This window comes from Pseudophryne corroboree, chromosome 5 (genome assembly GCF_028390025.1).
Source record: "Pseudophryne corroboree isolate aPseCor3 chromosome 5, aPseCor3.hap2, whole genome shotgun sequence".
Classification (NCBI taxonomy): domain Eukaryota; kingdom Metazoa; phylum Chordata; class Amphibia; order Anura; family Myobatrachidae; genus Pseudophryne; species Pseudophryne corroboree.
The window spans coordinates 542,269,527-542,297,344 of NC_086448.1; the positions used below are offsets into that span (position 1 = coordinate 542,269,527).

The 27,818-nt window shown below is 44.6% G+C and overlaps 1 protein-coding gene across 1 annotated transcript in view; it reads left to right on the plus strand.

The window, feature by feature from the left end:
- MYLIP (myosin regulatory light chain interacting protein) overlaps positions 1-25,586 on the plus strand; it is a 70,014-nt gene extending 44,428 nt beyond the window's left edge. Inside the window, exons 4-7 of the mRNA XM_063923205.1 lie at positions 12,193-12,390; positions 13,600-13,764; positions 15,527-15,941; positions 23,510-25,586. Of these exons, the coding sequence (XP_063779275.1) occupies positions 12,193-12,390; positions 13,600-13,764; positions 15,527-15,941; positions 23,510-23,599 (868 nt within the window). The 3' untranslated portion in view covers positions 23,600-25,586. The remainder of the gene's footprint in view (positions 1-12,192; positions 12,391-13,599; positions 13,765-15,526; positions 15,942-23,509) is intronic.
- Positions 25,587-27,818: the final 2,232 nt, after the last annotated feature.

Here is a 27,818-nt window from a genome sequence, read left to right on the forward strand (position 1 = left end):
GGACGTGGATGTACCTCTGGACGCTGGAAGGTGAGTATAATTTTTTCACAGGTACCCTCGGATCGTCGGCGACCGTGGCAGTCGGCGTGTCAACATAGGTAAGTATGTGTGTGTCGGCAGTATGTAATAAAGTTGTACAAGTCACGGTGTCTGTGTCCTGTTTTTATTTGGGTATTTTTTTTCCAGTAGTACTACAGGTACCAGCGGGCCCGTTTTTCTCCCGCATGCTGGTACTTGTGGTTCTCCAAGTACCAGCTTGCGGGGGAGGCTTGCTGGGACTTGTAGTACTAATGGAAAAAACAATATCTTTTTATTATCACAAAGGCTATCAGCCCCCCCATCCGCAGCCCATTGGATGGGGGGGGACAGCCTCGGGCTTCACCCCTGGCCCTTGGGTGGCTGGGGGGGGGGACCCCTTGATTGAAGGGGTCCCCACTCCCCAGGGTACCCCGGCCAGGGGTGACTAGTTGGATATTTGATGCCACGGCCGCAGGGAACGGCATAAAAGTGACCCCCGGCTGTGGCATTATCTGTCCAGCTAGTGGAGCCCGATGCTGGTGTTAAAAATACGGGGGACCCCTACTCTTTTTGTCCCCCGTATTTTTGGCACCAGCATCAGGCGCAGAGCCCGGTGCTGGTTTTAAAAATACGGGGGATCCCTGGCCAATTTTTCCCCTGCATTTTTAGAACCAGGACCAGCTCAAAGAGCCCGAGGCTGGTTATGCTTTGGAGGGGGGACCCCACGCCATTTTTTTTTCGGGTTTTTCACGTTTTTTCCCGTTTTTTAAAATCGCGGCAAAATCCGCCAAATCGGCCGATTTTCGCCCGCGATTCTGGCGAATCCGTTTTTCATTGAATATGGTGAATCTGGCGAATTTGGTCGAATTAAAAAACGGCGATAATTGCCGCGAATTCGACCGCAATTGCATATACCCCATAATGTCAGAGATAGGGGCTGATTTAAATAAAAAAAACAAAAAAACTTTTACTCAGTGTTTCAATAGTTGAAAGACAAGTATGCAATTAGAAATGTCAATTTGTACAGTGTAGGCTTATTCAATAACAATGCCGTTCTCTTCAATACACACAATGCAACAATATTAGACAAAATTGTATGGAGAAATGCATATATAGAAAAATGCTCAAATGGGTACACATATGTGAATTGGGTCCAAGTTACGTGCCAAACTTCCGCTTTATTCGTAGCCAGTTCTGGTGTGGGTACACTAGTGTTAGGAATGTTCCTGCAATGTGTCAGTGTATCCCTGGACCGGTGTGCCGAATCACAGCACACTCGGTTCGTGATGAGTCTGTGTAGGGACTATCATTGGATCAGGATATTGCTTCGGGGTAAACAGTCTGGGGAGGGGATGTGGCAGCATCTGTCTAGGCCCAAATGTATTTAGCATTAACAGGAGATAAATCTGAGATGCATAAGAAGGAGTGATTAAGTGGAAGGTGATAAAGTACCAGCCAACCAGCTCCTAACTGTCATTTTCAAACCCAGCCTGTGACATGGCAGTAAGGAAGCTGATTGGCTGGTACCTCTCCTTATGCGTCCCAGATTTATCTCTTGTTAACGCTTAATACATTTAGGCCTAGGGACAGCAGTCGCTGGTTTTACCCTCCATTTACAGAGACTCACTGACAGGATTAACGTGGGGTCCCATCTAACACTTGTAACCACCCTTTCCGCTCTAGTGTTGGTGTGAGGGGTATCCCATGGGTCATTGGTTTGTCTCCTAACTTATGACCCAGGTTGTCCCTGGCCCGCGATAAGTCTGTGTAGAGGTCATATGACCGCAACACTGAAGAACCCAGTAGCTGGCTATACCATTGCACAGTGTGAATACCGGTGATGGACTGAATCCCACAGAGGATCGGAAGATGAGTCTCTGCAATAGAGGGGAGAACCAGTGACTGGTACTAGTGGACCAGAGCAGGTCAATCCCCTCCCCAGATTGAGCACTACCTGGCGCAATGTCCTGGCTCCAGCCTCTACACAGACCTGTTGCTGCCGGGGACAACGCAACCAGGGCCATCAGTTAGGAGACATTTGCTGAAATTTTTACCCATTTTGCACGTTTATTTTTCCATAGAATTTTTTTTCTAATATTGTGTGTATTGAAGAGAACTGCATTGTTATTGAATAAGCCTGCACTGTACTCATTGACATTTAAATCTGACGCTATCTGACAATGTATCCACTGTTGCAACATTATAGATTTGCAATCTATTAGACTGCACACTCATAAGCAGTGCACTTTTCAAACCTTGAACTAAACATGCATATACCAAATAGGAAGGGTCACCCTTATCTTGTTCTAGCTGCTCGCATCACTGACCCTAACCATCCACACTCAGTGCACAGGTAAAGTACTGTAATTAGTACCATATAATCATAGCCTGAAATAGGCCTGAAAAATATTTGCGGCACACCTGCGTTTTTGCCACCACTACCAACAATCACCCATCAATGATCCCTGACTGTCAATCACTTTGCGACGACATCCAAACTGTGAGCGTCATCATTAAGGTACCTTGGTGCATGCACAGTGTGACTGTGGAGCATGCGCAGTAAGCCGATAATCGCTCAACTGTGTAAATATCGGCATATCGTACAACTATAAATCGGGTCCTACATATTTAATGATTGTTCTCACAGAACTGTATGATGTTGTACAGCATAAACCTTTCTGAATGCTGCTGGTAAAGTCCATGTTGAAGCAAAGTAAAGGCTTGTCTGGGAATGTAGAGGTTAGTTTGCTGCCATCTGCACCAAAGCATGCACATGCATAAACACTTATTTGTACAAGGCTTGCAACTCTTGAGATTCGATGTACAGGTTGAGTATCCCTTATCCAAAATGCTTGGGACCAGATGTATTTTGGATATCGGATTTTTCCGTATTTCGGAATAATTGCATACCATAATGAGATATCATGGTGATGGGGCCTAAATCTAAGCACAGAATGCATTTATAATTCATTTACACCTTATACACACAGCCTGAAGGTCATTTTAGCCAACATTTTTTCTAACTTTGTGCATTAAACAAAGTGTGTGTACATTCACACAATTCATTTATGTTTCATATACACCTTATACACACAGCCTGAAGGTCATTTAATACAATATTTTTAATAACTTTGTGTATTAAACAAAGTTTGTGTACATTGAGTCATCAAAAAACAAAGGTTTCACTATCTCACTCTCATTCAAAAAAGTCCGTATTTCGGAATATTCCGTATTTCGGAATATTTGGATATGGGATACTCAACCTGTATTATGTAGTGATTCTAAAATCTAAATGACTGCTATAAATATATTTCAGGGGTACATCAGTTCCTCAGTTTCAGATTTTTCCCCTGCTGAAAGCTATCACGTATCTCTCCTCACCAAAGATGATTCTATGATTAACAACTCTTTAGAATTTCAAGGCACTAGTGTTAATCATATTCTGACATCTCAATAAAATCTGTTTTTCTCTGACGTCCTAGTGGATGCTGGGAACTCCGTAAGGACCATGGGGAATAGCGGCTCCGCAGGAGACTGGGCACAAAAAGTAAAAGCTTTAGACTAGCTGGTGTGCACTGGCTCCTCCCCCTATGACCCTCCTCTAAGCCTAAGTTAGATTTTTGTGCATGAACGAGAAGGGTGCAAGCTAGGTGGCTCTCCTGAGCTGCTTAGAAGTAAAAGTTTAAATTAAATGAGGTGTGTGATAAAGCGTGGGTTTCCCCCGATAAAAAACTGCTGATTTCTAATAAATTATTGGCACTATACCCTTTCCCGCCAGAGGTTAGGGCACGTTGGGAAACACCCCCTAGGGTAGATAAGGCGCTCATACGCTTATCAAAACAAGTGGCGTTACCGTCTCCTGATACGGCCGCTCTCAAGGAACCAGCTGATAGAAGGCTGGAAAATATCTTAAAAGATATACCGGTGTTATACTGCGACCAGCGATCGCCTCAGCCTGGATGTGCAGCGCTGGAGTGGCTTGGTCGGATTCCCTGACTGAAAATATTGATACCCTGGATAGGGACAGTATATTATTAACTATAGAGCATTTGAAGGATGCATTACTATATATGCGAGATGCACAGAGGGATATTTGCACCCTGGCATCTAGAGTAAGTGCGATGTCCATTTCTGCCAGAAGAACGTTATGGACGCGACAGTGGTCAGGTGATGCGGATTCCAAACGACATATGGAAGTATTGCCGTATAAAGGGGAGGAGTTATTTGGGGTCGGTCTATCGGACCTGGTGGCCACAGCAACGGCTGGAAAATCCACCTTTTTACCCCAGGTCACCTCTCAGCAGAAAAAGACACCGTCTTTTCAAACCCAGTCCTTTCGTCCCTATAAGGGCAAGAGGGAAAAAGGCCGCTCGTTCCTGCCCCGGGGCAGAGGAAGGGGAAAAAGACTGCACCATGCAGCCTCTTCCCAGGAGCAGAAGCCCTCCCCCGCTTCTGCCAAGTCCTCAGCATGACGCTGGGGCTCTGCAAGCAGACTCGGGCACGGTGGGGGGCCGTCTCAAGAATTTCAGCGCGCAGTGGGCTCACTCGCAAGTGGACCCCTGGATCCTGCAGGTAGTATCACAGGGGTACAAATTGGAATTCGAGACGTCTCCCCCTCGCCGGTTCCTGAAGTCTGCTCTACCAACGTCTCCCTCCGACAGGGAGGCAGTATTGGAAGCTATTCACAAGCTGTATTCCCAGCAGGTGATAATCAAGGTACCCCTCCTACAACAGGGAAAGGGGTATTATTCCACGCTGTTTGTGGTACCGAAGCCGGACGGCTCGGTGAGACCAATTTTAAATCTAAAATCTTTGAACACTTACATAAAAAGGTTCAAATTCAAGATGGAGTCACTCAGAGCAGTGATAGCGAACCTGGAAGAAGGGGACTATATGGTATCTCTAGACATCAAGGATGCTTATCTCCATGTCCCAATCTACCCTTCTCACCAAGGGTACCTCAGGTTTGTGATACAAAACTGTCATTATCAGTTTCAGACGCTGCCGTTTGGATTGTCCACGGCACCACGGGTCTTTACCAAGGTAATGGCCGAAATGATGATTCTTCTTCGAAGAAAAGGCGTATTAATTATCCCTTACTTGGACGATCTCCTGATAAGGGCAAGGTCCAGGGAACAGTTAGAGGTCGGAGTAGCACTATCTCAGGTAGTGCTACGTCAGCACGGGTGGATTCTAAATATCCCAAAATCACAGCTGATTCCAACAACACGTCTACTGTTCCTAGGGATGATTCTGGACACAGTCCAGAAAAAGGTGTTTCTCCCGGAGGAGAAGGCCAGGGAGTTATCCGAGCTAGTCAGGAACCTCCTAAAACCAGGACAAGTGTCAGTGCATCAGTGCACGAGAGTCCTGGGAAAAATGGTGGCTTCTTACGAAGCGATTCCATTCGGAAGATTCCATGCAAGAACTTTTCAGTGGGATCTGCTGGACAAATGGTCCGGATCGCATCTTCAGATGCATCAGCGGATAACCCTATCTCCAAGGACAAGGGTATCTCTCCTGTGGTGGTTACAGAAGGCTCATCTTCTCGAGGGCCGCAGATTCGGCATTCAGGATTGGATGCTGGTAACCACGGATGCCAGCCTGAGAGGCTGGGGAGCAGTCACACAGGGAAGAAATTTCCAGGGCTTGTGGTCAAGCATGGAAACGTCTCTTCACATAAATATCCTAGAGCTAAGGGCCATTTACAATGCCCTAAGTCAAGCAAGGCCTCTGCTTCAGGGTCAACCGGTATTGATCCAGTCGGACAACATCACGGCTGTCGCCCACGTAAACAGACAGGGCGGCACAAGAAGCAGGAGGGCAATGGCAGAAGCTGCAAGGATTCTCCGCTGGGCGGAAAATCATGTGATAGCACTGTCAGCAGTGTTCATTCCGGGGGTGGACAACTGGGAAGCAGACTTCCTCAGCAGACACGACCTCCACCCGGGGGAGTGGGGACTTCATCCAGAAGTCTTCCAAGTGATTGTAAACCGTTGGGAAAAACCAAAGGTGGACATGATGGCGTCCCGTCTCAACAAGAAACTGGACAGATATTGCGCCAGGTCAAGGGACCCTCAGGCAATAGCTGTGGACGCTCTGGTAACTCCGTGGGTGTTCCAGTCGGTATATGTGTTCCCTCCTCTTCCTCTCATACCAAAAGTACTGAGAATCATAAGAAGGAGAGGAGTAAGAACGATACTCGTGGCTCCGGATTGGCCAAGAAGAACTTGGTACCCGGAGCTGCAAGAGATGCTCACGGAGGACCCGTGGCCTCTACCTCTAAGGAAGGACCTGCTCCAGCAGGGACCTTGTCTGTTCCAAGACTTACCGCGGCTGCGTTTGACGGCATGGCGGTTGAACGCCGGATCCTGAAGGAAAAAGGCATTCCAGATGAAGTCATCCCTACCCTGATCAAGGCCAGGAAGGATGTAACTGCAAAACATTATCATCGCATTTGGCGAAAATATGTTGCGTGGTGTGAGGCCAAGAAGGCCCCTACGGAGGAATTTCAACTGGGTCGTTTCCTACATTTCCTGCAAGCAGGATTGTCTATGGGCCTAAAATTAGGATCCATTAAGGTTCAAATTTCGGCCCTGTCGATCTTCTTCCAGAAAGAACTGGCTTCACTGCCTGAAGTTCAGACGTTTGTCAAAGGGGTACTGCATATACAGCCTCCTTTTGTGCCCCCAGTGGCACCTTGGGATCTCAATGTAGTTTTAGGGTTCCTAAAATCACATTGGTTTGAACCACTTGCCACAGTGGATTTGAAATATCTCACATGGAAAGTGGTAATGCTGTTGGCCCTGGCTTCAGCCAGGCGCGTATCAGAATTGGCGGCTTTATCCTATAAAAGCCCTGTCCTGATATTTCATTCGGATAGGGCGGAATTGAGGACTCGTCCTCAATTTCTCCCTAAGGTGGTTTCAGCATTTCACATGAATCAACCTATTGTGGTACCTGTGGCTACTAGGGACTTGGAGGACTCCAAGTTGCTGGACGTAGTCAGGGCCCTGAAAATATATGTTTCCAGGACGGCTGGAGTCAGAAAATCTGACTCGCTGTTTATACTGTATGCACCCAACAAGCTGGGTGCTCCTGCTTCTAAGCAGACGATTGCTCGTTGGATTTGTAGTACAATTCAATTTGCACATTCTGTGGCAGGCCTGCCACAGCCAAAATCTGTAAAAGCCCATTCCACAAGGAAGGTGGGCTCATCTTGGGCGGCTGCCCGAGGGGTCTCGGCTTTACACCTTTGCCGAGCAGCTACTTGGTCAGGGGCAAACACGTTTGCTAAATTCTACAAATTTGATACCCTGGCTGAGGAGGACCTGGAGTTCTCTCATTCGGTGCTGCAGAGTCATCCGCACTCTCCCGCCCGTTTGGGAGCTTTGGTATAATCCCCATGGTCCTTACGGAGTTCCCAGCATCCACTAGGACGTCAGAGAAAATAAGAATTTACTTACCGATAATTCTATTTCTCATAGTCCGTAGTGGATGCTGGGCGCCCATCCCAAGTGCGGATTGTCTGCAATACTTGTATATAGTTATTGTTACAAACAAATCGGGTTGTTTATTGTTAGAAGCCATCTTTTCAGAGGCTCCTACGGTTATCATACTGTTAACTGGGTTCAGATCACGAGTTGTACGGTGTGATTGGTGTGGCTGGTATGAGTCTTACCCGGGATTCAAGATCCTTCCTTATTATGTACGCTCGTCCGGGCACAGTATCTTAACTGAGGCTTGGAGGAGGGTCATAGGGGGAGGAGCCAGTGCACACCAGCTAGTCTAAAGCTTTTACTTTTTGTGCCCAGTCTCCTGCGGAGCCGCTATTCCCCATGGTCCTTACGGAGTTCCCAGCATCCACTACGGACTATGAGAAATAGAATTATCGGTAAGTAAATTCTTATTTTTTCCCTTAACTTTTGAAAATATAATTTCCCATCATAGGAGCCAGACCTGTGCGTGTTTGAGCAACCACAACATTCGTGCTGGCACTGACCATTTTTATGCATAGCCTTTATCCGCAATAAATGGGGCGGAGGAGGCACATGGTTCCTATGAATGCCAAGGAATATTATTTTCCTATGCTCTGCTTGCTTTGTATTCTGCATTTCAGAAAATCGTACGGCATGCCTGAGGGACATGATCCTCTGAATGGCTTTGTGTTAAGTTAGAAGCCCTTTGACCCTGATGTAAAATATGAATTGCCATCCGTAGGCAATCTGTGCTGCACCTCTTCTCCATTAGTTCTTGGCTGCCCTTCTCATGTTTAGGTTGCTCATGTTGTATATTGTCCCCCGACTGTTGCATGTTTCACTTGCCTCCCAACTGGTACATCCCCTATTGTTATGTTAGTCATACCTCCCAACTTCTGGTACCTGCAGGGACCATCGCGTGTGGCTCAAAAATGATCAGTGGCTTCGGGTGGGAGTGGACGAGGCCTCTGGTGCATGGGCATGGCCTTGTGGCACGAGCCTGTTATTTGCATTTTTGGGGAGTGTTAAGCTCTCCCTGAGGAGCTGGGCAGCCCCCCAGGTCACCTCTCTGCACTGTTCAGATGCTGTGCACATGACATTTATTCAGGAATCACCCGCTGCTTTGCAGAGCAGCCGTGATTTAAAGGTTCTCTGCCCGTGGGTGGGACAGTGTCAGAATAGCGGGACTGTCCCACTAGAATCAGGACAGTTGGGAGGTATGTGTTAGTGGTTAGGTGTGATGGTGAACAAACCATTTGAAACCAGCTACTGTATCTAACAATAGTACATAGAGACTTGAATATTCAGAATCCTGTCATCGGATTACCTTTTTAAAATGGTGTAATGGTTACAATTTCTGCACCGCTGTAGTGAGGTCATGGGTTTGATTCCCACCACTGACCTAACTGTGGAATTTGTATATTTTCCCTATGCTTGCGTGGGTACTCGGGTTACCTCATACATGACAAAAATATACTGGTAGCAGTGATCGCAGCGAGCAAAAAAAATTGTGGGTCCAAATCCATTGTTTCAGGGTCCCATCACATATTATGGGGGGAGAGGCAGGGATAATTTGGTTAGAGATGAAATAGAGGCAGGGAGAAGTTAGGTTGAGCTTGGGGGTAGAAGGGGTAAGGGCAAACAGTGCTGGGGGCAGGGAAGGGGGTAAGTGCAGATAACAGTTGGGATAGTGCTGAGGGGCAAGGAAGTAGCTAGAGGCAGGCAGATACAGTACATTAGTGTGTGTGTATATATAGGTGTTCCAGGGTTGGGTATAATTTACTGGCGGTCGCGATACCAGGGTTCAGTATACCAACGCCAGCATCCCGACATTTGAAATTCTTACAGGTCGGTTCTCCCCTCCCCCCTACCCCTTAACCCTCCCTTACCCTAGCCTCCCCATTTGGTGCCTAACTCTAACCCCCCCCCCCCCCCCCTTCCCCCTTGTTGCCTAAACCTAACTCCCCCTCCCCCCCCTAAACATACGCGCTGTAGTGCATTTTTGCGGACACTGAGTAGGTTTATTGGCTGCCAACAAAACTTAACCCTAATGTGTAAGCGTGTCCATGTACTTGGCAGACTAGTTGGGCCAAGTGGCTGTCATCTGCCATCAAATTCTATGTTTCTATGTAACTTACATATGCAAATGTAAGTCTATTTATATCAGAGTACTTCATATCTCATTAGAATATTTTTACTCTTTTATAGTTGTCTTACAATAAAAAAGCACATGCAGTAAATATATCTGTGGGTGTTTCTTGCACATTTCCAAAGAGCACACAAATTATTATGTTCTTAGTCTCTGTTCCAAGATAATATTTAGTTATTATGTTACTTCAGGCTGTAATAATTATATTGTTGAATTACTGTATAAACCTGGTGTGAATCAAATCTTGGAAGGTGTAGGCAGTGAGTTAAATTTAGACAATTTGTTCTGTCCTAGTTCTAATTATATTTCTTACTGTACATCCGCTGTAAGACATTGCCATGCAGAACGTATTTGTTTAGGAAATGTATTGTCCTGTAGAAATAGCCACCCTAAACATGGGTGTGGGGAGCTGGAGAGGACGATGTGTACAGTAGGCAGTAAACGTAGTGCACATCATATTTGTTTTTATGACCTAGTCCTGTGCTGAGACTCATCCTTAGTCCACACCCTTTAGGAAGCTGGAAGTCTCATTCCAGACAAGGCACACACATCCCACACTTGTAGTACAGAATTAGATGACATAAGGGAAATGAAGGTGTAATCTGTCTCTAAGTGGTATAATCACTATTGGCAGTTTGTCAAAGGCACTGATGATCGACAACTTTGATAGTTTTAAAGTGACAGCAGAAATAAATGCTGTCCAAGTTGTCGATCATCCGTGCCTTTGACGAACTGCCCAATCGTGAATATACCCCAAGTGTCTGCAGTTTTATTATTTTGGGAGGTTTTATTTAGTTGCTGGTTAGCTTATCTCACGAATGGTGTAATGGTTAGCATTATTGCCTCACAGCCCTGAGGTCATGGGTTCCCACCACGGCACTAACTGTGTGGAGTTTGTATATTCTCCCCGTGCTTGCATGGGCTTCCTCCAGGTACTCATGTTTCTCCCACAATCCAAAAATATACTGGTAGGTTAATTGTCTCCCAACAAATATTAACCCTAGCGTGAATGTGGTAGAGAATCTAGAGCTCCACTGGGGCAGGAACTGATGGAAATGGCTAAATATTCTCTGTAAAGCGCTGCGGAATATGTGTGCGCTATATAAATAACTGGTAATAATAAATAATATTGATTTTAATAATCAATTGAGCATGATTAAGTTAAATGAAGAAACTAGTTTGTCTGATGGGCACAATTGCAGGTCGTAAAATGCTTAGTCCTTTGAATAGTACATTATTAGGTTGTGTGTCTTTTTTAATAATTGTCAAAAGATGAGTCTCTGGCCATACTCCTGTCCAGTGAAGTTAGTACTAGGTAGAGATGTGTATGGAGTCTTGTGTTTTTTGTTTTGGTGTTGGTTCTAATTTCATTGCCATGTTTTGGTTTTGCAAAACCACCCTAAAGTGTTTTGGTTTGGTATTCGGATTTAAAATCAGAATTTTGGGTTTCGGATTTATTGAAAATGGATACAGGTTGAGTATCCCATATCCAAATATTCCGAAATACGGAATATTCCGAAATACGGAATTTTTTGAGCGAGACTGAGATAGTGAAACCTTTGTTTTTTGATGGCTCAGTGTACACAAACTTTGTTTAATACACAAAGTTATTAAAAATATTGTATTAAATTACCTACAGGCTGTGTGTATAAGGTGTATATGAAACATAAATGAATTGTGTGAATGTACACACACATTGCTTACTGCACAAAGTTATTAAACATATTGGCTAAAATTACCTTCAGGCTGTGTGTATAAGGTGTATATGAAACATAAATGCATTCTGTGCTTAGACTTGGGTCCCATCACCATGATATCTCATTACGGGATGCAATTATTCCAATATACGGAAAAATCCAATATCCAAAATACTTCTGGTCCCAAGCATTTTGGATAAGGGATACTCAACCTGTAACAACTAAAATCATGGAATTTTTGTAATCTACAATTTCAGGTTTTGATTTAAAAGCAGAATACCAAACTGCAGGAAGATCCAAACCAGGACTCTGCTTGGGATACACAATTTGTGTGGGTTCTGATTTCTACGGAACCGAATTGCACATCTCTAGTACTAGGGTCTGTATTAGCTGGTCCGTTTGCAGTGTATACTTATGGTTTACCCGTTTGATAACCATTTGCACGGATTCTGATTTTATTTTGAATACGGTTAAAAAAATAAAGAAAATGGATTAGGAATAAAGTGCATATGGAATGTAAGTAGTGTCTGCGTTTCTAGTTTATCTACTTGCCAAAATCTCTCATTACAGTAATAAGATTATGCTATAGCAATATGTGCATGCTGTGCACCGTAAGAGTTTAGAGTAGACCATCCAAAAGAAGATTAATAGAAAATGCACAATACATGTTTCTTTTATATCACTAGGCCTGTATGCAAAGATTGGTTATCATTTCAGTTTACATTATCAGCCAGCCTCAACATGGTTACATGTCACTTTACCTTGTAAACAACATTTTTCTTTGTAATTAAGATTACCGCCTGTGTTTGCCTACAGACTAAACTCCCTGTCTCTTTTTGTCTCATTACAGTATTATTGAAAAGCATAAAAGTTTGGAAGGGCTCAGCCAGGCCTCCGGGGAATACCAGGTTCTTCAGATTGTATCCACGCAAGAGAACTATGGGGTAGAGTGGCATTCTGTGAGAGATGCAGAAGGACAAAAGCTTGTAATAGGCATAGGCCCTGAAGGCGTTTCTATCTGCAGAGAAGATTTCAGCCAAATTAATAGGTAGCTATTATGCAATGCAAGACACAGTATTATTGTCTTTCATTTCCACCTGGCATTTGTGGTTTGTTAAAAATGAAAATACATACAGTATGTGTTTTGCAGTGTGTGTAGTAAAAGCTTCCTGTTTTGATTTGAGGACAGAACAGTACAGTCATTGAAGTCTCTATGTAGCCAAATATGTTTTTTACATACTGTGAAAACGGTACAGTTCTTGTGTTTTGTTTTTATAGGAAGGTTTTTTTTATTAAATCTTTTTTTTTTTTTTTTTTTTTTCTATTAGACATTCAATCACCTGTGTATACAGTAAAATTATTATGTGTCCAATTGGAAGTGTGATCACTTTTCATGATTTATCACACCATCATTTTTGTGATGTGATTTTGTTTACAAATGTAAATGTAGTGTAGGCTTTTACTTACAACGCATGGTATTCCTGAATGCACTTCTGTTTCTTTGTTAGAATCTCTATTCTAACCGTTTCCACTTTAAGAATTGCTTCCAAACTATTATTGTTACCCAAGAGAAACTAAAGAGTTATAATTTTTCCCCAGCTTGTATGCCATATGCAGACTGTTGAAATGTGTAACTTAATTGGTAATATAGAATGACTTTGTAGTGGCCACAACTATTCCTTTTGGGTATTGGGCCTAATTCAGATCTGATCGCAGCAGCAAATTTGCTAGCAAATGGGCAAAACCATGTGCACTGCAGGGGGGGGGGGGGGGGCAGATATAACATGCAGAGAGTTAGATTTGGGTGGGGTGTGTTCAAACTGAAATCTAAATTGCAGTGTAAAAATAAAGCAGCCAGTATTTACCCTGCACAGAAATAAAAAATATCCACACAAATCTAACACTCTCTGCAAATGTTATATCTGCCGACCCCCCCCCCCCCCCCGCAGTGCACATGGTTTTGCCCAACTGCTAACAAATTTGCTCTGCGATCTGAATTACCCCCATAGTCCTTAAGGAGTATCTGTAGCATGCTGGCCTCTTGCAGCAAGAGTCATAATGATAAATCAGAATGGGTGACAAAATGCCAGGTGATCAAAGATAAAAGGTCTACTGGAAGTGTCCCTGAAGCCATATCTGGGAAACGGAGGATATGCAGTGGCTCGGAACTTCCACAGCTGAGTTTTTGGTGTTTAAAACCTATCTCTCTATAATATAATGTGTATAATAATAATTTTTTTTTATTTTTTTCTGTTAGGATTACTTATCCAATTATACAAATGGCAACTCAATCAGGGAAGAATGTGTACTTGACTATAACAAAGGAGTCTGGGAATAGTTTGGTCCTTCTCTTTAAAGTGATCAGCACCAGAGCGGCCAGCGGACTCTATAGGGCGATAACTGAAACGCATGCTTTCTACAGGTTAGTATGCCCCGCAAGCCAAAAAAGTTAAGGCACATACTGGTTTTTTTTTATTTCTATGCACTTAAACAACTGTTAAAGTAATTGTAGTTGATCACTACCAAATGACCCCATAATTTATATAACCTCATCACTGTGCAAAGTAACAATTATGCAGCTGCATTGGTAACCATTTTTTTTTCTATGAAAACCATAGCCTAAATGTAGCCTTCACTCAGACTGCTAGTAGGCTTAAAGGTGGGTACACACTGGCCGATATATCGGCCGTTCTCTTGAACTGCCGATATATCGCGGGTCCGTCGGCCAGTGTGTACGGCCGATACGTCTGTGAACTCCGTCGTTCACAGACGTATTGCATCGGCCCCGCAGCACAGCCGATGGCCAATATATCTACTGATATATTGGTGCGTCAGTTTGTACGGGCGGGCGGCCGACCACCCGTACACATGCTGCGGCGGCTGGCGGTGATTGACAGCTGAACACACGCCCGCCCAGTTCATGACGTCAGTCCCCGGCGGATTGGGCAGTGTGAATGCTCAACACACTGCCCGATCCGTCCATAGATATATCTGCCGATCAGTTGATCGGCAGATATATCTACCAGTGTGTTCCCACCTTTACAGATTGTTTTACTGATTTCCAGTAGGTAGCAAAGCAGAAAAATGGAGCAGCTTTGCACCTAGGCACACCATGCTGCAACCCAAGGGGTGCAAATACATTTTATTTTTATGCTTGCAGGGTGAATACTGGCAACTCCGTAAATAGCCCACAAGTATTGTGCAGATTTATTTTTACACTATACTTTACAGGCCTGCTAGGATCAGAGCCGGATTAAGGCCCCGGGAGGCCTGGGGTACTAAAGAGCAGGGGGCCCCCATGGGCTAAAAAAAAATATATATATATATATATATATATATATATATATATATATATATATATATATATATATATATATATATATAGTTTTTTTTTGTTTTTTTAGTTTTTTGTAGCTGTGTGTCCAGGCTGTGTGTATGTGTGTGCAGGTTATGTGCCTGTTCCCCCAATACACCCTGCTGGGACTGATAGTTCCACAACTATATGATACAGTTTGCTTACCACTGCCTATGGCAAGTTGCAGGCACGATAGTGCATGATACCTGCTGCTGGTACCTGCAGAGCTGGCCGATGAGGGTCCCTGCAGAACTGCACATAATTGGTTTCAATCCGAGGAGCCTATTTATCAATATTGGCTGAAAAGTTTTCTCTCACCTGTTCATCACAGCGATAGCAAATCTTTTACATATGTGTGTGTGTATATATATATATATATATATATATAAGAATCCCTCCTCCTTCAGTTCAGCGTGCGGCGCGCCAATGACTGAGCCGCAGGCTTGCTGAGCCGGACAGCAATTGGACAGCTGAGCCGTCGCTCAGCTGCCCTGACTACACCTGTTAGAGCACTCTTCTTAGAGCTGTAGTCAGATCCGGGGCTCGTGAGCGCAGCACCGCAGATCGGATTGAAGAAAGATCCGATCTGTGGTGTGGCAGGGGGCCCTTTTGGAAAGGGGGGCCCGGGGTACGTATCCCCAGGATCCCCCCCCTTAATCCGGCTCTGGCTAGGATGCGCCCCTCCCAAATATAAATTTCTCTTGTGCATTAAGTCTATTCCACCTGCATTGCAACACTGTGTGTTTCTTGGTTTTTTTGCATTCTCCAGTAACTGGAATGTGACGAAATTCTATGCATTATTTCCTTTTCTTGTTTCTTTTTGTTTAAGATGTGATACAGTTACCAGTGCTGTTATGATGCAGTACAGCCGAGACCTCAAAGGGCACCTAGCATCACTATTCCTGAATGATGATATTAATGTTGGTAAAAAGTATGTGTTCGATATTAGAAGGACATCAAAGGAAGCATACGATCATGCAAGGAGATCATTGTACAACGCTGGCATTATGGATCTGAGGAGTGACCACAGTGGCCAGAGCTCCCCTCTCAAGACGTCTGAAAGTACTCTGAACTGTAACAGCTGTGAGAACCTGGGCTGCCAGCAGACAAGGGCACTGCAGGAGAGGCTGAGGAAGCTGGAAGAAGCCATGCTGTGCATGTTGTGCTGTAACAAAGAAATCAATTCTGCTTTCTGCCCGTGTGGGCATATGGTGTGCTGTGAGGGATGCGCCACCCAATTACAGGTAATCACTACCTTTTTAAGGATAATTTGATTTTGTTACATTCAAGTTTGCCATTTCGGGCAATTTCATACTATAAGTTGTATAGAAAGTTCAAATATATTTTAAGAAGGGAAATCTGATAATGGCTGAAAATCTACATGTTCCTGAACAATCTCACAGGTATAATTCAAGGAGCAGATTAATGATTAACTTTGATGTAGAGCTGGAACATCCTGTTCTCCAGTCCATCTCATACTTGGGTTATTTTGGAAAGGTGGAAGTATATAGGAAATACTGTGGCTGTTTGCTTACCTCTCTGTACTGTTCTTAGAACCAGGAAAGCTTTTGCCCTTTTTCTCTAACGACTGGGGACTCCGTAAGGACCATGGGGAATAGACGGGCTCCGCAGGAGACATGGGCACTTTAAGAAAGAATTTAGATTCTGGTGTGCTCTGGCTCCTCCCTCTATGTCCCTCCTCAAGACCTCAGTTTGAATCTGTGCCCGGACGAGCTGGGTGCTGTTCAGTGAGCTCTCCTGAGCTTGCTGTAAGAAAGTATTTTGTTAGGTTTTTTATTTTCAGGGAGCTCTGCTGGCAACAGACTCCCTGCATCGTGGGACAGAGGGGAGAGAAGCAGCCCTACTCTCTGAAGCTAGGTCCTGCTTCTTAGGCTACTGGACACCATTAGCTCCAGAGGGATCGTACACAGGATCTCACCCTCGTCGTCCGATCCCAGAGCCGAGCCGCCGTCACCCTCGCAGAGCCGGAAGACAGAAGCCGGGTGAGTATGAGAAGCAAGAAGACTTCGAAATCGGCGGCAGAAGACTCCGTTCTTCACATGAGGTAACGCACAGCACTGCAGCTGTGCGCCATTGCTCCAAACACACCTCACATACTCTGGTCACTGTAAGGGTGCAGGGCGCAGGGGGGGGCGCCCTGGGCAGCATATGGACCTCTTTTGGCAAAAGTACACATATATACAGTTGGGCACTGTATATATGTATGAGCCCCCGCCAAGAAAATTTATATTTAAGCGGGACAGAAGCCCGCCGTCGAGGGGGCGGGGCTTCTTCCTCAGCATTCACCAGCGCCATGTTTTTTCTCCACAGCACCGCTGAGAGGAAGCTCCCCAGCCTCTCCCCTGCAGATACACGGTAGAAGAGGGTAAAAAGAGAGGGGGGGCACATAATTAGGCGCAAAAATCAATATAAACAGCAGCTACTGGGTTAACATTAAGTTACTGTGTTATTTCTGGGTTAATAGCGCTGGGGTGTGTGCTGTCATACTCTCTCTCTGTCTCTCCAAAGGGCCTTGTGGGGGAATTGTCTTCAGATGAGCATTCCCTGAGTGTGTGGTGTGTCGGTACGTGTGTGTCGACATGTCTGAGGTAATAGGCTCCCCTAAGGAGGAGATGGAGCAAATGTGTGTGTGAGGGGTGTCTCCGTCGACAACGCCGACACCTGTTTGGATATGTGTAATTAAGTGCTAAGGTGAATTTATTGCACAAAATATTAGAGAACAGACAGGGAATCTACCCATGTCTGTCCCTATGTCGCAGAGACCTTCAGAGTCTCTCAATGCTCACTATCCAAAATAATAGACACTGATATCGACACGGAGTCTGACTCCAATGTCGACTACGATAATGCAAAGTTACAGCCAAAATGGCAGGAAAGTATTCAATATATGATTATTGTAATAAAAGATGATTTGCATATCACCGATGACTCATCTGTCCCTGACACAAGGGTACACATGTTTAAGATGAAGAAAGCTGAGGTAAATTTCCCTCATCTCATGATGAAAAAGAGCGGGAATCTCCAGACAAGAGGCTGCAGTTTCCCACAAAGAATTCTCAGGGAGTATCCTTCCCCTACTAGGGCCAGGATACGATGGGAATCTTCCCCTAGGGTGTCACGTTTGCCCAAAAGGTAGCCCTGACTTAACAGCTAGCCTCAGGGATCCTGCAGATAGCGTGCACATTCTGGTACACTACTCAGACCGGCGATTGTGTCGGCATGGGTTTATAGCGCTGTAGCAGCGTGGACAGGTACCTTATCAGCAGAGATTGAGACCCTAGTATGTTTATATATATATATATATATATATATATATATATATATATATATATATATATATATATTAAAGATGCTGTCTTAAGATATATATATATATATATATATATATATATATATATATAAACATCCCCAAAGAGACATTAGTCTACTGGGTTCTAGAGTCAACGCTATGTCGATTTCCGTGTCCTGTAGAATATGCAATGGACAGGTGATGCCGACTTAAGAGGCATATGGAGGGCTGAGGATTGTGTGGAGAAGGGATCTCGGACCTGGTCTCCACAGCTATAGCTGGTAATTCTGATCTTTTGCCTTATATTCCTGCACAGCCTAGGAAAGCACGACATTATCAAATGCAGCCTTTCGATCACAAAGAAACAAGAAAGTCCGAGGTGCGTCCTTTCTTGCCAGAGGCAGGGACAGAGGAAAGAAGCTGCACAACACAGCTAGTTCCCAGGAACAGAAGTCCTCCCCGGCCTCTACAAAATCCACTGCATGTCGCTGGGGCTCCACAGGCGGAGCTAGGCCCGGTGGGAGCACGTCTTCGTAATTTCAGCCACAAGTGGGTTCACTCCCTGTTGGATCCCTGGGCAATAGATATTGTGTCTCAGGGATACAAGCTGGACTTTGAGGAGATGCCCCCTCACCGACGGCCCTGCCGGCTTCCCCCCAGAGAGGGAAATAGTGTTAACTGCAATTCACAAATTGTATCTTCAACAGGTGGTGGTCAAGGTTCCCCTCCTTCAACAATGAGGGGGTTATTATTCGACCATGTTGTAGTCCCGAAACCGGACTGTTCGGTCAGACCCATATTGAATTTAAAATCCCTGAACATATACCTGAAAAGGTTCAAGTTCAAGATGGAATCGCTAAGAGCGGTCATCGCAAGCCTGAAAGGGGGAGATTTTATGGTGTCCCTGGACATAAAGGATGCATACCTTCATGTCCCCATTTATCCACCTCATCAGGCATACCTCAGATTTGCGGTACAGGATTGTCATTACCATTTTCAGACGTTGCCGTTTGGTCTCTCCACGGCCCCGAGAATCTTCACCAAGGTAATGGCGGAAATGATGGTGCTCCTGCGGAAGCAAGGTGTCACAATTATCCCATACTGGGACGATCTCCTCATAAAAGCGAGATCAAGAGAGCAGTTGCTGAACAGCGTATCACTTTCTCTGGGAGTGTAACGGCAACACGGCTGGATTCTAAATATTCCAAAGTCGCAGTTGGTTCCTACGGCTCATCTGCCTTTCCTAGGCATGATTCTAGACACAGACCAGAAAAGGGTTTATCTCCAGATAGAGAGAGCTCAGGAGCTCATGACACTGGTCAGGAACCTATTAAAACCAAAACAGGTGTCAGTGCATCACTGCACTCGAGTCCTGGGAAGGATGGTGGCATCATACGAGGCCATTCCCTTCGGCAGGTTCCATGCGAGGACCTTTCAATGGGACTTACTGGACAAGTGGTCCGGATCACATCTTCAGATGCATCGGTTAATCACCCTATCCCCCAGGGCCAGGGTGTCTCTCCTGTGGTGGCTGCAGAGGGCCGCAGATTCGGCATTCAGGACTGGGTCCTGGTGACCACGGATGCAAGCCTCCGAGGGTGGGGAACAGTCACACAGGGAAGAAATTTCCAAGGTCTGTGGTCAAGTCAGGAGACTTGCCTTCACATCAACATCCTGGAACTAAGGACCGTATACAACGCCCTACGTCAAGCGGAGACCCTGCTTCGCGACCAACCGGTTCTGATTCAGTCAGAAGCCACCAGAATTCTTCGCTGGGCGGAGAATCACGTAAGCGCACTGTCAGCAGTGTTCATCCCGGAGTGGACAACTGGGAAGCAGACTTCCTCAGCAGGCACGACCTCCACCCGGGAGAGTGGGGACTTCATCAAGAAGTCTTCACGCAGATTGCAAGTCGGTGGGAACTGCCACAGGTGGACATGATGGCATCCCGCCTCAACAAAAAGCTACAGAGGTATTGCGCCAGGTCATGAGACCCTCAGGCGATACCTGTGGACACACTGGTGACACCGTGGGTGTTCCAGTCGGTCTATGTATTTTCTCCTCTTCCTCTCATACCCATAAGAAAAAGAGGAGTGAGAACAATACTCATTGTTCCGGATTGGCCAAGAAGGACTTGGTATCCAGATCTGCAAGAAATGCTCACAGAGGACCCGTGGCCTCTTTCTCTAAGACAGGACTTGTTGCAACAAGGGCCCTGTCTGTTCCAAGACTTACCGTGGCTGCGTTTGACGGCATGGCGGTTGTACGCCGGATCCTAGTGGAAAAAGGCATTCCAGATGAGGTCATTCCTACGCTGATAAAGGCTAGGAAGGACGTGACAGCTCAACATTATCACCGTATATGGTGAAAATATGTTGCTTGGTGTGAGGCCAGGAATGCCCCTACGGAGGAATTCCAGCTGGGCCGTTTCCTTCACTTCCTACAGTCAGGAATGACTTTGGGCCTAAAATTGGGTTCCATTAAGGTCCAGATTTCGGCCCTATCCATTTTCTTTAAAAAAGAGCTGGCTTCTCTACCTGAAGTTCAGACGTTGTGAAGAGAGTGCTGCGTATTCAGCCCCCTTTTGTGCCCCCGGTGGCACCTTGGGATCTTAACGTGGTGTTGAGTTTCCTGAAATCCCACTGGTTTGAACCACTCAAAACGATGGAATTGAAATATCTCACGTGGAAGGTGGTCATGCTACTAGCATTGGCTTAGGCTAGGCGTGTGTCAGAATTAGCGGCTTTGTCACATAAAAGCCCCTATCTGGTTTTCCATGCGGATAGAGCAGAATTGCGGACCTGTCCTCAATTTCTGCCAAAAGTGGTTTCATCCTTTCATATAAACCAACCTATTGTGGTGCCTGTAGCTACTACTGACTTGGAGGATTCCGAGTTACTTGATGTGGTCAGGGCTTTGAAGGTTTATGTAGCCAGAACGGCTAGGGTCAGGAAAACAGAATCTTTGTTTATCCTGTATGCTTCCAACAAGCTTGGTGCTCCTGCTTCAAAGCAAACTATTGTAATACAATTCAGCGGGCTCATTCTGCGGCTGGATTGCCGCTGCCAAAATCAGTTAAGGCCCATTCCACTAGGAAGGTGGGCTCTTCTTGGGCGGCTGCCCGAGGGGTCTCGGCATTACAGCTTTGCCGAGCAGCTACTTGGTCAGGTTCAAACACTTTTGCAAAGTTCTACAAGTTTGATACCCTGGCTGAGGAGGACCTTGTGTTTGCTGATTCGGTGCTGCAGAGTCATCCGCACTCTCCCGCCCGTTTGGGAGCTTTTCTATAATCCCCATGGTCCTTACGGAGTCCCCAGCATCCACTAGGACGTTAGAGAAAATAAGATTTTACTTACCGGTAAATCTATTTCTCGTAGTCCGTAGTGGATGCTGGGCGCCCGTCCCAAGTGCGGACTTCTTCTGCAATACTTGTATATAGTTATTGCTGCAATAAGGGCTATGTTATTGTTGCATCAGGGTTGAACTGATGCTCTGTTGTTGTTCATACTGTTGACTGGGTAAGTTTATCACAAGTTATACGGTGTGATTGGTGTGGCTGGTATGAGTCTTGCCCTGGATTTCCAAAATCCTTTCCTTGTACTGTCAGCTCTTCCGGGCACAGTTTCTCTAACTGAGGTCTGGAGGAGGGACATAGAGGGAGGAGCCAGAGCACACCAGAATCTAAATTCTTTCTTAAAGTGCCCATGTCTCCTGCGGAGCCCGTATATTCCCCATGGTCCTTACGGAGTCCCCAGCATCCACTACGGACTACGAGAAATAGATTTACCGGTCAGTAAAATCTATTTTTTTTAATTTATTTTTTTTTTAAAGCCATTATTAGAATGAAAATGTAAGAAAGGATCAAGTATTAAATTGTTGCATTTTTTCCTCTAGGAAGTGTGATTTAAAGTGTTCTTATTGAAAGATTAAGCCCATTGGTAGCCTATTTAACTTGGGCATGGTCTATAATTTCAGTTTGGTAATATCCCTATCACATACTGCTAATTAAAAATACTGTTGTTTAAGACAAGTACACACTGGCTTTATAATGATGCACTTCTAATGCAAGTTCATTGCATGTAATCAAATGTGAAAGTAAAAATCATTCTAACAAATGAGACAGAACGCATTTCTGTTTCATGTACATCGTTTTTATTTTATGTTGCGTGTTCCATTTCATATTTTATACGATTATAAAGTTCAGTCCATGCTTTTGGCTTGAACATAATGTCTTGTCAGACGTGTGTACACTTTTTTTTTTTTTTTTTCATATGTATTACACACACACACGAGCGGTTCTTGGTGCGGGCAAGCAGTGCCTGCGCCCGGGGCGCTGCGGCCTGGGGGCGCGGCCGCAGGCACTGCCGCCTGCCCGCACCCCGCTCCCCCGGCTGCAGCAGACGCCGTGGGCCGTGCGGGTGTCCGCTGCAGCCGGCTTCAGCGACAGACACTAGAGGTCAGTATTGACCTCTAGTGTCAGTGCGGCGCTGCTATGGGAGAGACGTCATGACATCTCTCCCATAGAGAAGAGCCGGCGGCCAGACGGAGCAGCAGCAGCGGTCGGGAGCGGGGCAGTGGTAAGTATTATTTTTTTTCTTTTTGTGTGTGTTTGACTGGGGGCACAGCAGCAGAGGGCACAACAGGGGGCACGTCAACAGGAGGCACAGCAGCAGAGGGCACATCAACAGGAGGCACAGCAGCAGAGGGCACAACTATTGGGGGCACAGCAGCAGAGGGCTCAGCAGCAGAGGGCACAACTATTGGGGACACAGCGACAGGGGACACAGCAGCAGAGGGCACAACTATTGGGGGCACAGCAACAGAGGGCACAGCTACTGGGGGCCACAACTACTTGGGGCATAACTGTGGCCACGCCCCTCACCTATGAAGCCACGCCCCTATTTTTGACGCGCGCGCACTACTTTTTTGCTGGGGGGGGGGGGGGGGGCAGTGGAAATTTTTGCACTGGGCGCCACAAAGTGTAGATCCGGCCCTACACACACACACACACACACACACATATATGTTTTTGGTATAACTGTACTGAGATTTGTCGAAAAATTGGACTTTCTGGCTGTATACTGCACAGTTTGGGCGGGCGGGACTTATTTTGGGAGTTATCTATAAAAATGTATGTGTTCTATACTTGCAATACAAAATGAAAAATTCCAGTGTGTATAACAGCAATCTATACATCCATGTCTAAGTGACTGGAATATTTGATCACTTGTCGTAAAATTCAAATAGAACATGAAAAGTAATACTACTTTAAATGTTTCACTCTCTGTGGAAATGCTATTTTGTATTAGATAGAACACAAAATTGGTTGATTCTTGCTATACTGTGTCTTCATAATGAATGAATTGATGTGCAAAGCTACAAATTCATGTTCAAACACATGAAAGAATTTCTAGTAGTATGCTTTTGCAGAATGCGTTGTGCCCCTAAGCTGTACTGTAGGAAGTGCGTGCTACTAATAAGATTCTTTCTTTTTATTCACAGTCATGTCCAGTATGCAGGGCTTTGGTGGATCATGTTCAGCACGTTTATTTACCAACGCACACAAGCTTGTTAAATCTGACTGTCATTTGAGAGGAGGGTGGAAACAGATGAAGCCTTAGACACTTTATATGAAACTGTACCTGTGTACATTGCCACAAACTACATTACAAAGTGCTACAACCATTGAACCTGCTACAACTAAAGAGTATTGAAGAGGATAAAATGCATCTGTCTGCAAGAAGACTCATTCTAAATGAGATGTGTTCTTTCACTTCAGTTTGCCTTGTGAAGTTTTGTTCATTGAAAAAGAACAGTATGAAAAACTATATATATATATTTTTTTTTTCAAGCTAAATATAGCACAGATCTGTTCCACTTGTACTAAGTCTAGAGAGGCTTTCATGGTAAAGCTTCTCTTTGTCATATAGCCTGTTTGCTTTTAAATGGGTGGGTTTTACCTTTTTTAGGTGTACTGTATACACACAGGAGGCATAAATTGTTATGGCCTGAGACAGTATAGCAGCCTATCAAATGACTAGAAACCAGTGCAATGTCCGGTTACTACTTGGGTGATCGGTATAGATATGTGCAAATATTACTGGCATTGTGAGCATTTTATATTGTACATGTGGCTACAGCTAGACATACATACATGCCAGTTTTTTATTTTTGTGTACAATATCTTTTTTGAAATGTCATGTTTTCCTCCTTTTAGTAAAGTTGGTTCTCGGTTTAGGAAGAAATGATAAGCCAAAATGAGTTACTAACAATTGTGTGGCTCAAGTTTAAACACAATCTAGTAACACTTCAGTTCTTAGAAATTGTTGGGTTTTAGGGTAAAGTGACATTTTAGGGACGTTTCTTTTTGGTTTTAATTGTTTTAATCCTTTATTTTTATTTGATTCTTAAATTCTTATGTTATCTCATTTAAACAGTATTAGATGCTCCTATAGCTGTAGTTATAGCTTGACAATGATTCTTAGTTTGTTTTTAGATTTATTTATTTTTTATTTTTTTATTTTTAAAAAGGGAGATATATACCATAAGTATAGCATAGGTCAAAGGACATAATGTTGGTTGCTGGCCCCGATACGCTATAGATTAGACATTAGCCACACCTCTAGAATGCGATGATAAAACCATTCTGTTTAATCAGTATTTGTCCTCCAGTCTTATTGCATTCTTACCGACTTCATATGTTTTATACGGGTGGTCTTCAGTATGCCGACTGTCGGGATCCCGGCACACAGTATACCGGCGCCGGAATCCCGACAGCCCGCATACCGACACTTTTTTTTTTTTCTCCCTCGTGGGGGTCCACGATCCTCCTAGAGGGAGAATAAAATAGCGTGGCGCGCTCCACCGTGCCCGCAAGGGGCTCATTTGCGCTCGCCACGCTGTCGGTATGCCGGCGGTCGGGCTCCCGGCGCCGGTATGCTGGTCGCCGGGAGCCCGGCTGTCGGCATACCACACTACACCCGTTTATACACTAGTGCTATATGTTTCTATGTTTTCAATGTGTATTTTATTGTTCTAAACCATGTTCGCCATAATCTTCTGTCTTTGTTGATCTTTGGGCATTATGGTCCTGCAAGAAGTTCACTATGTGTCTGGTATTGTCTTCACTGAAGTTCACTTTTGAAATTGTAAGATACTCCTTTCTAATGAGCCGGACTCTTGCCACAGTGCGTGTCGGACGTATCTGTACTCCGCTACAGTAAATTGTAGGTGGCCATAATGGTGCAATACCAGCAAATCAAAAGCTGGGGAAATTTTTACACTGTCACTTTATGGAAAGTTCTTTATATACCTTTCTTATTGCCTTAATGTAGCAGTAATCTGTTCTTTATGCATTTTTTGTTTCTTTGCACAGACATTTTGTCAAAATGAATTAGAAAATGGATCTACTTTTATATGGCACGTTGATGTATAGCCTCAGATTCCAAGAGGTATTTATTTTTTCACTTTGTAAAATATGGATTTTGTTTCCACATTCAACAATGGAGTGTTATCCTGTATAGTGTGGTAGACATTATCTTGTCTTTTTATATTTAGTAAAATAAAGGATTTCTGAAGATATTGTAGTCTTGTGTGTTTTTCCTGGTGGATTATCTGTTAACATGTTATCTATTTACTATTTTACTAAATGGCCTTCACAAATTCCATCAATTTATAAGCCTTTGAAAAGATCAAAGATAATCTGTTGCTGAGATTGTGTCTTGACAGTGCAACTATTCAGCGTAGTGGTTCAGTCCACATAATTAACTGCTCCAATAGAATACATTTATTATGCTTCCTTTGTCTTTATGACAGCTTTACACTGGAAAATGCACGGTTGTCAACAAAGATGAAAGATCTAAAACGGCTTACAATGATTTCATGTATTCCAAAATGGAAGCCTGGCAGTTGGTTAAAGTGTAGAATATAAATGAGACTACTCTTAATTATACATGCCAAAATGGCAGCTCCCTGGTGTTGTATTAGAATAAGGGTCGTTGGCTAGTAACCTGGAGCGCAGAGCAGTCTTCCCTTTTGTTAGTAATAAAGGTACTATATGTAGTTATTCCCACATTGCCACCACAGGAATGAAGGCTACTAAGGATCTATAGATAAGAAATGGACAGATTTTATTCCCTATGGAATAATTGATAGTTTACATATAACAACTAGTAATTGAACGGTTAATTTTTCTTATTGTTATACTATATTGCAACAAACTAAAGGTTACTAGCAATAGATTTGGTGGGGTATCAAAATTTACATATACAGCCAGTGGTGGATCTACATTTTTAGGACCCTCAATCTTTACCTATTATGGGGCCCCTTTGCAACCAGCAACAATAGGGCATCATCCAACAAGGTCTAGAGGGCCTTGCTGCCCTTGCAAGGACTGCACACACTGCTCAAATTTTACCTCCTTGTACCAGGCTCCTTTTCACCTTTTATTGCTCCCAGCTTCCTTCCTAGGACGGAACCTCTCATGCTCCGCCATTCCTGGGAATGACACACAGAAGTTCGGCAGGCTGTTGGGAATTGTAGTTTAAAACAGATATACGTTTTACACTATTTACAGAGCGCAAATCATAAAGCTAGACTACAATGCCCAGCAGCTGCCACGGTACTAAGCAACGCACATTCAAGCAGTAATAGCAGCTATGCTGTACTAGAAGCCTGGTTCTCATGGTGCTTTGGTGACGAGCTATAACCATACAGTACATAAAACAAGAGTTAAAAATCAGATTTTCTGCAGCAGGGTAGACTGTGCCTGTATCTGCTGTGTGATTTTCACTTTCAGTGTATCCCAGCTGTATTCTGTACCCTGGGACTAGGTGCGTCAGGGTCTCATATATAGTGCTGCACAGTATTTACTGTTAAGTGTATTCTACTGTGTACTCAGTCACATAATACCGGATTTAGATGCTGGTGTTGTGTACTGTGTACGCTGTCACATACTAGGGGATTTATTCCTAGGTGTTGTACTCTGTACTCTGGCTGTATCGTACTCATACACTCTGCGGTTACATTCACTGAAAGAAATGTCTAACCCAAAGGGCGGGAAATCCGTGGACACTCCTGCATCATGCAGCGCATGCGCCAGGGATTTGCCTGAGGGGGAAGCTTTGAATGATGGTCTGTGTAATATGTGCAATATGCCTCCCAGTCGGCCCACTGCTCCTGTAGCCAATCAGTAGCCACCTTGGGCAGCATTCTCCAATATGCTTATTACGCTTGTGACACTCCAAACGCCCCCTATGGGATCTCCTGTGCCATTGCAGCCACCTATTGTCCCTATGGTTAATCCACCCTGGGTGGATACTCTGTCTACCCAGATACAACAATTGAATTAATCTTTGTTTAGACAAAAACCTACCTCACGTCCCTCTGCAGTCAAGGGGCCATCTAAGTGGGCCTCCGCCTCCTCACAATCCACTAATATCTCAGATGATACTTCTGATGAGGATGGGGAGTATACTGATCCGTCAGACACTGATACAGTCACTTCTGACGAGGAAACTACAATGTAAGTTGATGTCCCTGACCTGGTGGAGGCTATTAATCTGTTTCTACAAATCGATGAGGATGTAGATCCCACTACTGCATCTAAGAAGCTTGATAAACTTAAACGGCAGAAGGTAACTAAAGTAGTCTTACCACATTCTGACCATTTGGTAGACATACGTCAGGAACCCTGGTCTTCTCCAGGAAAGAAATTATCCCTGTCTAAAAAGATACTAGCTCGTTATCCTCTCTCCACTGAGTTGTGTAACAAGTGGGAAAATCCACCGCCGGTGGATTCCCGTGTCACCCG